General features: G+C 40.5%; 1 protein-coding gene across 2 annotated transcripts; it reads right to left on the reverse strand.

Annotated features, from left to right (window-relative positions):
* Positions 1-27: 27 nt before the first annotated feature.
* Positions 28-12306, reverse strand: gnpat2 (glyceronephosphate O-acyltransferase 2). 2 transcript variants are annotated; one of them, XM_017455331.3, is made up of 17 exons: positions 12146-12306; positions 11097-11288; positions 10695-10847; positions 9386-9515; positions 9135-9262; positions 8810-8885; positions 8109-8260; positions 7604-7734; positions 7185-7408; positions 5974-6219; positions 5314-5393; positions 4775-4915; positions 4587-4686; positions 4088-4181; positions 3796-3857; positions 2483-3622; positions 28-1289 (listed from the first exon to the last, which is right to left on the reverse strand). In XM_017455331.3, the coding sequence occupies exons 1-16, from the start codon at positions 12158-12160 to the stop codon at positions 3579-3581; spliced, it is 1968 nt and encodes a 655-aa protein (XP_017310820.1). In that variant the 5' UTR covers positions 12161-12306; the 3' UTR covers positions 28-1289; positions 2483-3578. The 2 variants fall into 2 exon arrangements, with proteins under 2 accessions (XP_017310820.1, XP_017310816.1); XM_017455327.3 differs by having other exon boundaries at positions 10671-10847; positions 12146-12305.
* Between the last annotated feature and the right edge of the window lie 1533 nt (positions 12307-13839).

Genomic DNA, 13839 nt, shown 5'->3' on the forward strand with positions numbered 1-13839 from the left:
TTCTTTCCAGACTCACTTCCTGTGTGGCCGAGACGGGACTCCATTCAGCCGAGTTCAGCGGTAAACCAACTAACTGTACATAGATATGTTTGCCTTTTGTTAGCATTCGATCATGTTTTGTGCTCCGGGTGTGTTTCTCAAATCCGTATAGGCTAATCTGAGTGTGATCCTAGGCCGTGTTAGCGTAGCTGTTGTGATTAGGAGACTGGCCAAAAGGCGGAGCTTGATAATAATAAGCTGAAAGGCGGCGGTGGTGATGATGATGATGATGATGACGATGATGCGTAAGAAGGGGGCGTGTCAATCCGCCATCACGTCTCGACGAATTTTCTTTTCCTGTTTCTTTACGTATTTATGAATCGTCTCAATCGAGAGGACGAATTTGAGAGCCAACCGATAACCAGTTGACAGCTTTAAAGGAGGAGATCCTTTACGAGGTTATTTTAGGATTCAAATCTTTAAAGAGCGCGTGAGTGAAAGCGTTTCAAAAAAAAATTAAAATAAATGATAATAATAATAATAATAATAAAAAGGTGCTATACAATTTATTCTTAAATGATTAAAGAAAAAAATTAATAAATAAATAAATAAGTAAATAAGTGAAATATATTGTTGGGAATTTAGGAGTGACCGGTCTTGACAATGACTGTTTTTATGTTGTCGTAGTAATGGATTTAAGAAGAAAAAAAAAAGGAAAAAAAAAAAAAAATCACTATTATTTTACTCTTTTATGAATATATTAACAAATGCATTTTAACTTTGTACTTGATGACTATGTAAAAGTAGAAAAAAAAAAAGAAAAAAAAAAGAATAAAATGGAGAAATTTCACGTGTTTTAGCCTAGACATCACTGTAGTATGAGCGTCTCGATGAGGAAGTCATTCTGTTATACTGGACACTCGCTCCATCCTGAAGGTTCTGTGCACTGATACGTAACTCGCTTTTTCCTTGGCAGCAAAATCTACATTACCCAACATTCCTTGCTCCATGTAGTCTGGCTTTTGTTGGATCCGACTGTAATGTTACGTTGTTTTTTTCTTTCCTTATTTTATATATATATATATATATATATATATATATATATATATATATATATATATATATATATATATATATATAAAATCAATTGTTGTTGCCTCAATATTTATTGACTACAGCCATGTCCTACCTTCTGTCATTCATATTTAGTCTGTCAGATGCATCGGTCTCTCTTCCTTCTCCATCCTGCTCTCTCTCTCTCTCTCGATTTCTTTCTCTTCGTGTGCTCTCCATCCACAGCTGTGCTTCTGCTGTTATTTACAGGTGGCGTGAAGAGACAGAGAGAAAGCATGAAAGAAAGAAAGAAAGAGGAATAGAATGACTCCTTTCTTATGTATTTGTGCTGGGGAACACTTGAATTAAATGTACTGTTTTTGTGCAAAAAAAAAAAATCCAACCCTCGTACTGTCTTTTTTTTTTTTTTACCTCCGGTCCACCCAGAGGACTATCAATCAAGTTATTATTAATATTAATTTGCGCCAACTGTATAGTTGTATACAAGGCTAAATAATGTGGTTTAAACTTTGTTTACATCAGGTGATCTCAGACTTTTTGCTGATTTTTAAAAAAAATTAAGATCAGAACTGTTCATTAAGTGAATATTTATGTATTTATTTGGGCTATTTGATTAATTATAATGGCCCCCCCCACCTATTTTTCTGCCCAGGTGAATCCAAACCAGTCACACTTGTGCTAAAATTTATCTTCAAATGTAAACTTTCTATTTGAAAGTTTTCTTTTGCATTCAATTCATATCTAAAGTGTAGCTGACACTTGTGAGGTCTTGTATGCCTGAAGTTATTATTTATTAAGTCTTAAACAGCAAGATCTTCCAGCTGAGATCCCAACACCCATCGGGTAAAGTGCCACCTGGGGGTGAATGAGCGTAATGCAGGACATTTTTATGAGTATATCAGTTGTGCTTTAACAAATTGGAGATTTTTATTTGAATTAAATATTTTGAATTTCAGGTAGGAAGGTCTGTCCGCACGACGGGGGCAATGCATTAGGTGTGTAGCTAGGGAATCAAAATGGCCGCCTAGTTTCAAACGCGTTGCATCGTGGGTGGTTCCACAACATTAAAAGTGTCACATCCTACAGCGTTTGTGTATGTTAAGTCCTGTTATAACATTTGTTGCTTTATGAAGAAAACAAAACACTCATCCGTTTTTACACGAGCATCTCTTCCTTCCTCAGAATTCAACTGCCTGTTTCTGTTACCGTCCCTTTAAGACTGTTATTTAAATTAGAGCCGTTCTGATTGGATGGTCGCTCCAGAAGTGAAATGAGACAGACCACGCCCCCACGTCCGTAACTACAAGGGAGATAAATAATGGCGTCTGCTGGTGAAACGGTTTTAAAACTAGTCCAGCGTTCGTTCTGACTTAACGATTCAATTAGCAAACAGATTAGCATGAATCACATTCAAATTAAATTCTCTTACCTGCGTTTGAAGTTGTCGCGTCCTTCAGTAGCCGAACAGCACAAAAGTTTACTGTTTGCTGCGACACGGTAACAAACAACTGCTTCTAGCCTCCAACATGAAAGTGGGGGCGGGGCTAACGTGCTATTAAGATAATTGGCGGAGCTAAACGGTTCTAATGCGGATGGGTGTGGCTAAATTGCGATATATTGAGTGGGCGGGGCTGACCTAACATATTACATCAAATCAAGGAACATTCTTGCTTCAGTAGTAGGAGCCCTTACAATGAAACCATAAATGGATAAAAAGTATGCTGTCCTTCATATAAAAAAATTAGGAATAAAACACTTCTTAAAAGTACTGTTACACGTGAAAATAACGAGGATAAACACTTTGAATACCATTTATGTGTCAGCGTGCATTTCATACATTAAAATAACACTAAAATAAAAATGCTATTTTCAAAAAAAAAAAAAAGTTCTTTATTTTTAACAGATCAATTTTCACATCTGAAGAGGGTGTGAAAGTGTAAAAACATTTTATTTAGCCAATAAAGCTTTATTTATATACAGTACAAGAGAAGTCAAATGACTTCTGAGAGCGAGAACAGCGTGAATAAAGATCACAGAAAAAGGCAGGACGTGGAATCACGTATATTAATTAGAAACTACTATTATTATTATTATTATTATTATTATTCCTAATGTATTATACAATATTTTACATTGTGCTATTTCACATTGCATTGAAACACTTATTATAATAGTCTGTTTTTTAAATCATTTTTTTAAAATGATAAATTACTATCTACAAATCAAAATATCTACAATTACAGACAGGTGTAATTAATGCATCTACAGTCACTGAAAATTCACTACAAATGACCTCTTGTGTTATTGTGAAATGTATTTAGTGCAAACGTCAGCTGCCAAATTCCTTTTACACGTTAGAGCAGGGAATCCTGGGAATTTTTTGTGGGAATGATCTTGATCCTGGGTTCGTTCGTATTATTTTGTCATAAGCATCGCCGAGGCTGTGGAAGGTCCTACTTTAACTCGTTATTTATTACAGACTATAAAAAATTTTTTTTTAAAAAGAGCAGAAACGGAGGGCCGTGTCACAGTCTCGAGTACAGCGGCAACTTGGACGCGACACTGCCATCTGGAGCCAGAGAGACAGGAGAGTATTCATTATTTCAGCAAAAGCGCATGATACGGGATTACAGAATTATTATAGTTTAACCGAGGAGATGAATCAAGATTAACACTTTGTTACACACCGCAATTACAGGTCTATTTATTTACATCCAGAGCTGAAAACGTATGTTTTCTTACCCAGCGTGCTCCTTATTCTCATCACTGCACTTTGGTTCACCCTGTACTCGACCTGTTCAGCCCTGAGAACGGAGAAATCAAGACTGAGGGGCTTAGGGGAAATTTATAAGTACACGTATTTCAAGCATATTTTAAAATATTTAACAAAAATACCATTTATAGAAATTTAAAATATATTTAGAAACAATCCCTACGGAGACCCGTCCGTGTCTATTTTTAAACCCGATTTACAGTTTGGAGTTTACACTACAGCATCACCGTGTCTAATAAAACGAGTGAAATTTCCACTTACGCCCTGGATTTAGACACGGCTCCCATCCTAACCAAAGCCGCGAGGGCGTTCTTCTGCGTGTCGGAGGACAGACACTCGTACGACCGCACCTCACCTGAAGAGGGAGACACACACACACACACACAGACAGTCTGAGGAGTGGACACGGAGAAAAGGAAATACGGTGATTAAGGCTAGTACGCAGGACGAAACCGTCAGACCTGGCCCAAGACACAATTAACAAATCATGGATGCACACGCGTGTAAATCAAAACCATCTTTAATATTACTGTACTGCATACCATTTGAGCAAACTCGTTTTTTTCCAATGAGACAGTGGGCGGAGCAACTGCTGGTGTAATGAAATGGGCGTGTCCAGGTGACTCGATGAACCCGAGGAGAGGTTATTTCCCTCTTTTTCAACAATAAGTGTGTAAGATGATAAAGTGGAGGATTTGTCACTTAATTAATGAAGTCATTCGCTCCACGTCCCCCCTTTAACCCGGCGGTACACGCGCACCTGAGAGGAAGAGCTTCATGACGGCAGCGCGGACGTCAGGCACGAACCTCTTCTCCGTAAACGTCCGGAACGTTTCCTCACACAGAACTCGAAGCACCACCTAAACCCAAAACATATCATATCCACATGGAATTGAGTTTCCCAGCTAAACCAACGATCCGGTGAACATCAACGCTGTCTCTAATCACCTGGTACGTTTCAATAAACGGCTCGAGAACGGCGCCGAGGAAGACGGCGGTGTCCTGCTCTTCGTCCATCGCTCGCAGGCCGTGATCGTCGATGCTCAGAGCTCCACATCGCAGCAGGCCGGAGCAGCCCTCCTCAAAATCCTGACGCAGAGAGATTAGTGCAACACAAAAAAAAAGATCTTGACACCCATGACCAACACGGCGCTTCAAATAATCAAACGCCGCCGTTTTAACTGACGTGAACCGCAATCAAAGCACGGCATAAAATGAACAGTAAACCGTTTTAAGTCGCAGTTTTGGTGGCACTCGTTTCCTGGTCTTCTCAAATAGAACCCACAAAGTGTTCTCGATTTGAGAAGTACATTAAAAAAAACAGCTCCATATCTAGACTGCAAGCTATACTGCCAATTACTGTATTTAATTTTCGTAATTAAACCATCACGTTTAAAAATTGATGCCGGGTTAAGTGATGGGTTGTTGGGCCACTCGCACCATCACGGCTGATTCTGAATACGCGATGTGATTAGTTTCGGTCTCACCTGCGCTGCGTGGCCAGGCATGAAGACGAACTCGTTTGCCAAAAGGTCTTGCAGGAAACAGAAGCGGCTAAAGACGTCCTCTGGAGAGGAAACGACACTCGTTATAAAGCTGTATGTCCTCGTCAGAGACACTCGGATGTCTATGAAAGGACACTGGGGTCCACATCCAGATCAGTTCTTCCTATTCAGAGTGTGTATATAACACTTGAGTGCAAAAGTTTGCAACGGCCTTGATTCCTGGGTAAAGACATTGCTTCATTAAGCTGTCTAATGACTTAAAAACGATCAACATGTATCCACTTTATTTCTAATTTAAATCATGCGGAACGAAACCGACTCAAACGCCCGAGCAGCTTTCTGTAAGCAGTGATCAGAAATAAAAATATCAAGCTTTCACGAAGGATAAAACTGTCGTAGAAAGACGTCCAATGGAAGAAAAACACACAAAAAAAGAAATTCCCAGACAAAGAAAAAGTTCTTAGCGGTAAGAGAAAAAAACTTTTCACTATTAATATACACTCAATACAAACAAGAGTATGCAAACTTTTGCACGATTAAACTCACACTGTACATGGAAAAAAAAAAAAAAGATGCAAAGCTACAGTTTGTGTACAAAGTGTCCAGTGATGTACCTTTTATTCTAAAACAACCGACACGCACCTTTGCTGCAACTTGGAGCCGCCGTCATGGCGACAGCGACCAGTGCCGGTCGGGTGAACACATGGAGTGCTTGGTTCCTGTAGGAGGCGCACATGAGTGCCGCAGAGGCTCGTCTGAACGCGAACTCCTCTTGAGTGACGGGCCCTGGCCCCGCCTCCTCGACCAGACGGACATACCCTTTCTCAACGCGTGCCACGGACTGCAGGGCCATGCTGGACGACATCACCTCCGAGTCAGGAAGCTGTGCTGAAAGAAAGAGAAAAACCCCGACACGACAGTGATCTGCATTTAAATCCCTTCCGCATGTGAATGCTTGTCAGAACTTTATAATCCACCGGAGAAGCTTGAGAACTGTTACAAAATAAACTTAATAAATAACCCTACAATAGTGTAAAATTCATAAAATCACTGAGAACGATGGGAAGATCTTACCAACAGTAACCTACAGTAACTAAGAACAATGCAGTAACCTAGAGTAACTAATAGTGCCCTATAGTAAAGAACAGTACCCTATAGTAAAGAATAGCACCCTATAGAAAAGAACAGTACCCTATAGTGCCCTATAGTAAAGAACAGTACCCTATAGTGCCCTATAGAAAAGAACAGTACCCTATAGAAAAGAACAGTACCCTATAGAAAAGAACAGTAGCCTATAGTGCCCTATAGTAAAGAACAGTACCCTATAGTGCCCTATAGTAAAGAACAGTACCCTATAGTGCCCTATAGTAAAGAACAGTACCCTATAGTGCCCTATAGTAAAGAACAGTACCCTATAGTAAAGAACAGTACCCTATAGAAAAGAACAGTAGCCTATAGTGCCCTATAGTAAAGAACAGTACCCTATAGTGCCCTATAGTAAAGAACAGTACCCTATAGTGCCCTATAGTAAAGAATAGCACCCTATAGAAAAGAACAGTACCCTATAGAAAAGAACAGTACCCTACAGTGCCCTATAGTAAAGAACAGTACCCTATAGTGCCCTATAGTAAAGAATAGTACCCTATAGTGCCCTATAGTAAAGAACAGTACCCTATAGTGCCCTATAGTAAAGAATAGCACCCTATAGAAAAGAACAGTACCCTATAGAAAAGAACAGTACCCTATAGTGCCTTGTAGTAAAGAACAGTACCCTATAGTAAGCAATAGTAACAAGTATTAAAGAATAGTACCCTATAGTGTCCTACAGTAACCCGCGGTCATTGAAACTGTACCAGGCCAGTCGATTTGGGCTCCGAGTTGAGCAGCGAGTGTCCTCAGGCGCAGGGTTTTATGAGTAAACGTGTTCCAGTCCACACCATCGGGGTTCTGCAGGAGGATCAGCGCCATGAGACTCCACGGGTTGAGAACCAAACCTCGCTCCTGTAACAGCACCAATAAGTGAGCGACATCACCCACAAACTTCTGCAGCTCAGCACCGGGCTTCAGCGGCAGATCCCTGAGAGAGAGAGAGAGAGAGAGAGAGAGAGAGAGAGAGAGAGAGAGAGAGAGAGAAAAACGACAGTAACCTCAGTTACATCCATGAACGTTAACATTAGCAGGTCACAAACGGCATCATGATCGTAGAATCACCGCTGTTGTGTAACCGCATTCAGTTTGATTTATTAGAGCTCCGCAGCTTTTGGTGTTTTACCTGGGTATCAGGTTGTACTGACCGCGGGGGATCCTCCCCTTAGCCAGCTCTCTCACAGACACCGGGTTCCCGAACGACACATGCATGCAGCCGTAGTTTTCCTCCAGAACCCGCCGAGCCTTAAGCAAACCCTGCACACACACACACAAATAAACTGAGTCCGTCACCACAACCAAAGCCAGCCCACATCACTACAAACTTTACATTCCGCAACATTAAACGCAACTATAAACGGATAAAAAGCACGACGTAACGTTCGTGAATAAATTAAAAATTGCACCCGGTTGGCGAATCACTGCTGTACAAGAGGAATAAAACACCTTTGGTGTGTGCTGTTATACAGTACGTCCTTCATATCAGGCCACATCACGTCATCCTGGCGTGGATTATTGTCGTATAACAGCACATCCTGAGGCGTGTTATTCCTTACTTAATCGCTGAAAAGTGTAAGCTTAGTGTGATAACAGGATCGGGAGGTACAGTAAGCGTGATGGACTGCACCGACCCGGGTGGTCTCTCGGGGTTTGGGAACGCCGAGCAGCTCGTGAGCAAGCAGAGATTCTTCCAGGACGCGATCGTAGCTGATGCTGATCGGAACCAGGGTGATGTCGTACACCTCGCCTTTAAAAAACGGCTCCAAGACCATCTGCATCATCCCTACACACACACACACACACACACACACACACACACACACACACACAGTTAATCCCTTTTAACTAAGACACATTCGGCTAGTTTATATTCATTTACACCTTTAGTATTTGAGTCAAAATCACCTATTTAAAGCGAAACTGTACTAAACAGTATTAATAAGATGGTGAAAGAAAACAACGGTAGCACTATAGGAACAGTAATGACATGACAAACTAACTTGATATATTAATATGAGTAAGGAGTGCGTGCGTGTGTGTGTGTGTGTGTGTGTAAAGTTAGCTTTCCAAGCTGTAGTTTACGTTTAGCTAATCCAAATATAGAATAAGTTTATGCTAGAGTGAGTAATGTTAGTTTATTAGCTTTAGCTAACCGTGTTTTAGCACGTAGCACCAATAAGGTTAGCTTACCCAGCTGTAGTTTACGTTTAGCTAATCCAAATGTAGTAGAAGTTCATGCTAGAGTGAGTAATGTTAGTTTATTAGCTTTAGCTAACCCTTTTTTTTTTTTTTTTTTTTTTTAAATCATGTAGCGTCAATAAGGTTAGCTTACCCAGTTTGGGATTCAGAGACTTCAGCGTCCTGCTGCGCAATCCTTCCACATAAAACTCTAGAGGAGCAAAACCCGTCTGCAAAAACATCAATTGACAAGTATGTTCAATAAGAACCAGAGAATGTTAGTTAAAAGGATGTGATAAGGTACTTATAATAACCGTAAGCTCCGCCCTTTTACACAGAGACACCTGTCGAAAACAACATCACTAATATCGACTATTTTATTTGAGCTAGCTATTTTAAATTGCCTAATATAAGCTACATAACTTCTGAGTCTTGAGTGTTGAATAGCGTCATTTTTTTTTTTATTTATTTTTTTTTACCCGCACTATGGTCCTGACGTACTCTGAGAGCACGGCCCAGTAGAGCTTATCCGAGCCAATGGCACGGCGAATAAAGAACGCTCCGGACCGGCGCAAGATCTCACCAATCAGAGACATTCCCATCAGCGCTGGAGGAGAAATTGGGAAACAAGAAACAGGAAGAAAAAAAAAAAAAAAAGTTCTTGCACATGTTACATGAAAACACGATTAAACAGAAGGTCAGTTTTCACTCGTCTCTAATAGATACTTGCGAATTCCAGCAGCGATGACGGGGACGGAAAGATCGTAGGTGAACATGATGTAGGAAATAATCAGGAAGTCGACGTAGCTCCTGTGATTAGGCATCAGAATGACAGGATGCTCCTGAATGGCCCGTTGGAGCTGAGGGGGCGGAGCCATGAAATGGTTACAAAATGAAGACCCATAGCTGTTCATCACCTTCATCTTTATAGCTAGCAGTTAACTAAAACACATTTTAGCTCTTTAAAAAAAAAAAAAAAAAAAAACACATTATTTTAAAGACGTGGTCATTTAGCACCAAATTGAAAGAATGTCTGAGATTTTTTTTTTTTTTTAAAAAACAGCTACTGAGAGCTAAAAAAAAAAAGCTAACACTTAGCTAACACTTAGCTAACACTTAGCTAACACTTAGCTAACACTTAGCTAACACTTAGCTAACACTTAGCTAACACTTAGCTAACACTTAGCTAACACTTAGCGTTTTTTTAGATTTTATTATATGTTATTACAAGTTTTACAAGTACAGTACACCATGTTTATAAGTCAGAAAGTTCTAGCATGAAGTGAAAACAATGTAAATGTTAACAGGAGCAATAAATACAAACCGTTTTCAAAAATGTAACATTCTACCACGTTTAAACTGGGTTTTCAGAAACACTTCATCTGTATATAAAAGCTGACATATTTAACTCGCTAGTTACCATGCTAGCTAGGTCCATATGCTTACGGGAGTGTATCTACGTTCCCAGGGTCTTACGTTCCCCCAGATTTATACGGCACATATTGAACATACGGGGACTTAAAGCTGGAGTTAGGCTTCAGCATAAGTCAGAGCTGGGACATTTTGTTCCTTTTATGACGTTTTACTGTGTTTTATAGGCTACGGTACATTAGCACTTCTTCAGTTTGGTGTAAACATTTCATATGAATGCAGACTAACAGCTAGATTTAGAGCGGCACAAATGAGGGTTCGGTGTGCAACCTACTTCATTTTCCAAGTTCATAACTTTCAAAGTTAACAGGGCACTGGGAAAATGAGTCCTGATTACATAAAACCTTTGGAAAAGTTTACTTAATGTGTGTTAACAGAATACTGAACTGGGGGAACATAGGACCCTGGGAACAGAGGAATCTTACAGCCTAGCAAATCGCTACGAACTTGTAGGAATTGTCCAAGGAACTTGAATCTACTTGAGGAAGTGCTAAAAACCGTTAAAACGAAGGCTTAAGATGGCCGACAGAAACAAATAAAGTTGCCGAGGTGATAAAAATGTTGACGACGGCAGCGTGTCTAACCCGGGCGAGTCCGGCCTCGTTCACCCGTATGGCGCTGAAGAGCCTCTTGAAGATCTTAGTGAGAGCGAAACCCATGAGGCGGATGAAGCTCAGCTGCAGGTTCTGACTCATCTCCTCTAAGATGCTCACAGCCTCCTCCTTCACACACTCGAACGGCTCACCCGACTCCACGGCTATCTGCACGGAGTGTATGCGTGCATGCATGTATAAATAAATACTTTATTTAAATAATGTTAAATAAATACTACAACTAGTAACAGCGCAGAAAATAACGAAATAGCTTAGAGTAATAAAACTGAATGTTCTGTACTAGGAAAAAGAATCAACTTTTATTCGGTAACAATAAATTGTTGATTATTTTCCGTCGTGTTTGACTTTTTTTTTTTACTTAGTAAAATCAGTACTGGACCGCAGCGAGAGTCTCACCTCAGAGATAACGTAGCGTAGATACGGTGACTCCTGCACCATCCTGTTGAGGGCGCTCACAGACAGAGGCGTGGCCCCGCAATACGGCTGAGCGCTAAAAGTCCTGAGGGCGTATCCTATATCGCTGCCCCGCCTTCTCTCCTCCAGAATGTCGAAGACGTTTTCGGGGTCCGATTTTAACGCGTGTGCTCTCTGTAACAGCGGGATACAGCACGGCGGCGTTAACGTTTCACTCAACGTACGCACGCACGCTCGACAATAACAGATCGTACGAACGACTCGTTATTTCAGCAACGTTTACATTAAATCTAAGTAACAAAGACGGGTTTATATTGAGCGAAGCAGCGTTATACATGATTGGTATTTTATTTGATAAACAAACAACCATTGCTCACGTCACGTTGGAAAGAATAGAAACATTACGTAACTGACTGTAATTCTAACGCCGCTTCTCGCAGGAATTGTACGGCGACGTGTCAGTCAGCGATACGTAAATGCAAGTTGGTCGCAAAGGTACAGCATTTTTCACAGAAGTTCGCTAAAGCTAGCTGACTCTAAAGATTTTACACTAATGATCGGAAACTGAAAGCAGCTGATTAGGTTTACAAGCATTGTATCATTTTCCATCGACGGGTCAGAGGTCACTGTTTTGGTGGCACAAAGGGAGGAGGAGCTACACGATATTAGGCAGGTGGTTTTAATGTTATGACTGATCGGTGTATATTGTGATACATGTTGTGTCGAAGTATCGGGATATATTTGTCAAATCAAAGACTTTTACTGACCCCGCCCCACAAAAAAAGGTCATACAGATCTTTATAACCCCAAAATCTCGACCTTGGACCCCCCCCAAAAAAGTCTGCTCTGAAAGAATGCACCCTGTTTATTTATCATTGCCTACTATTTAGTGTGCTAGTAGAGTTTTTATAGTTTGTTGTGTATAAAGACAGAGACTTGTAATGAGTTTCTCGAGCTGATCAACCAACAAACAAACAAACAAACACATATACACACACACAGAGAGAGAAAGATATAAAAACATTCCCTACCAGTACTCGGTCCATGGCTGCAGCTCCACACGGCAGGTGCACACTTCTCCAGCCGGGTAACGACTCGGTTCATGCGCGAGCCCCAATCACCGGCCCCGGTTTCGGGAAACTCCTCCTCAAAGCTGTCGCGCGACTTGTTGCACCTGCCGTGACATTTTGTGCCTGGGATTCGATTCTTAATAAGAGTCGACTCTTCGAATCACATGCATATGATTTAAAGAGTCGACTCCGAAGCTTTAGACTCTAATAGAGAAGAATGAAGGTTAGAAGAATCGACTCGTTAATCGGCACAGTGCAATTGACGCGGCTCAAGTTCTCACACAGGAGATGATGTGAGCAACAATCGGGAGTCGACTCCTTCCCTCACACTCACACACACACACACAACACACACACACAAAGGGATTCAATTCGGCTTATGTTCCCAAACAGAATCAGAATCACTTTACACGCCAAATGTACGAGTACACAGGAAAACAGACGATGTAAGGTTGAAAAGAAGGAGATTCATACTTCATTAGACAGCTGTAATGTTACTCCATTCAGACATGGACTTTGGCTCACTTTATTCATCCTCAAGGACGTGTAGCCAGATAACAAATAGAAACGACTCCCATGAATCGATTCTTTCGATACCCAAAGCATGGAATCGGAATTTGAGTCGACTCAGAATATTTCCATCCTTTTCCATAGTTCAGAGAATTCCCACATTTGTAACACTTCTGATTGAGTTTTCACGTACATAATTTATATATTGTTTTATAGATTTCATATACATTAACATATGTTTTATTTTAAAAAAATTAAATAATAAATAAATACATAGTCAGATATAACGTTATAATTCCATGGTCTTGACCTTGAAACTGATCTTGTTTTTTTCTTCAGTTTTGACGCTAAAGATTCATACACTGCAAGTAAATCTGAAGATTTGACATCATAACACTGTAATGTTGCTTTTATTTATTCAGATGTGGGCCTTAGTTCATTTTATTCATTGTCAAAAGCAAAATAGAAAACAAGAAAGAATCACCTCCGATGAATCGACTCCTTCAATTCCTAATGCTTGGAATCGGAATCTGAGTCGACTCCAAAATTCCTGGAATCGAACTGGCCTACTTTCACCAACACTAACCACATCTTAGGCAGAGAGAAATCCCACTTTCTTATCTTCTTATTTCTGGGTTTGTTTGTTGTTGTTGTTTTTTAAGCTAGAGAGCAAGTAGACTTTAAATCAACTCAGGTTTTCTTAATAACTATTGTTATTAAACTAAATGGAACACTATTGTTTTGCCGGTGGTTTGTTATCCTAAACCTATTACATCATGATTCATATTAAATATCGTAGAAATGTCTCAAAAGTGTCGCGGTATGATATTTCATTCTCCACATCGCTCTAAGATTATTGTCTGAAAATTCTGCGATTTTTTGATCAACTCAAAGGAGACATGACCTTTCAAAATACACCCATCAACCATAACGTTAAACCCACTGACAAGTGACGTGCATAACGGTGATTATCTCGTTACGGCACCTGTCGAGGGGTATTTATTAGGCAGCAAGTGAACAGTCAGTTCTCGAAGTTGATGTGTTGAAAGCAGGAAGAGTGGGCAAGCGGAAGGATCTGCTCGACAGCGGAGGCGGTGTGATTCTCCGGGCGACGTTCTGCTGGGAAACCTCGGGTCCTGGCGTTC

This window comes from Ictalurus punctatus, chromosome 2 (genome assembly GCF_001660625.3).
Source record: "Ictalurus punctatus breed USDA103 chromosome 2, Coco_2.0, whole genome shotgun sequence".
In the NCBI taxonomy this organism is placed as follows: domain Eukaryota; kingdom Metazoa; phylum Chordata; class Actinopteri; order Siluriformes; family Ictaluridae; genus Ictalurus; species Ictalurus punctatus.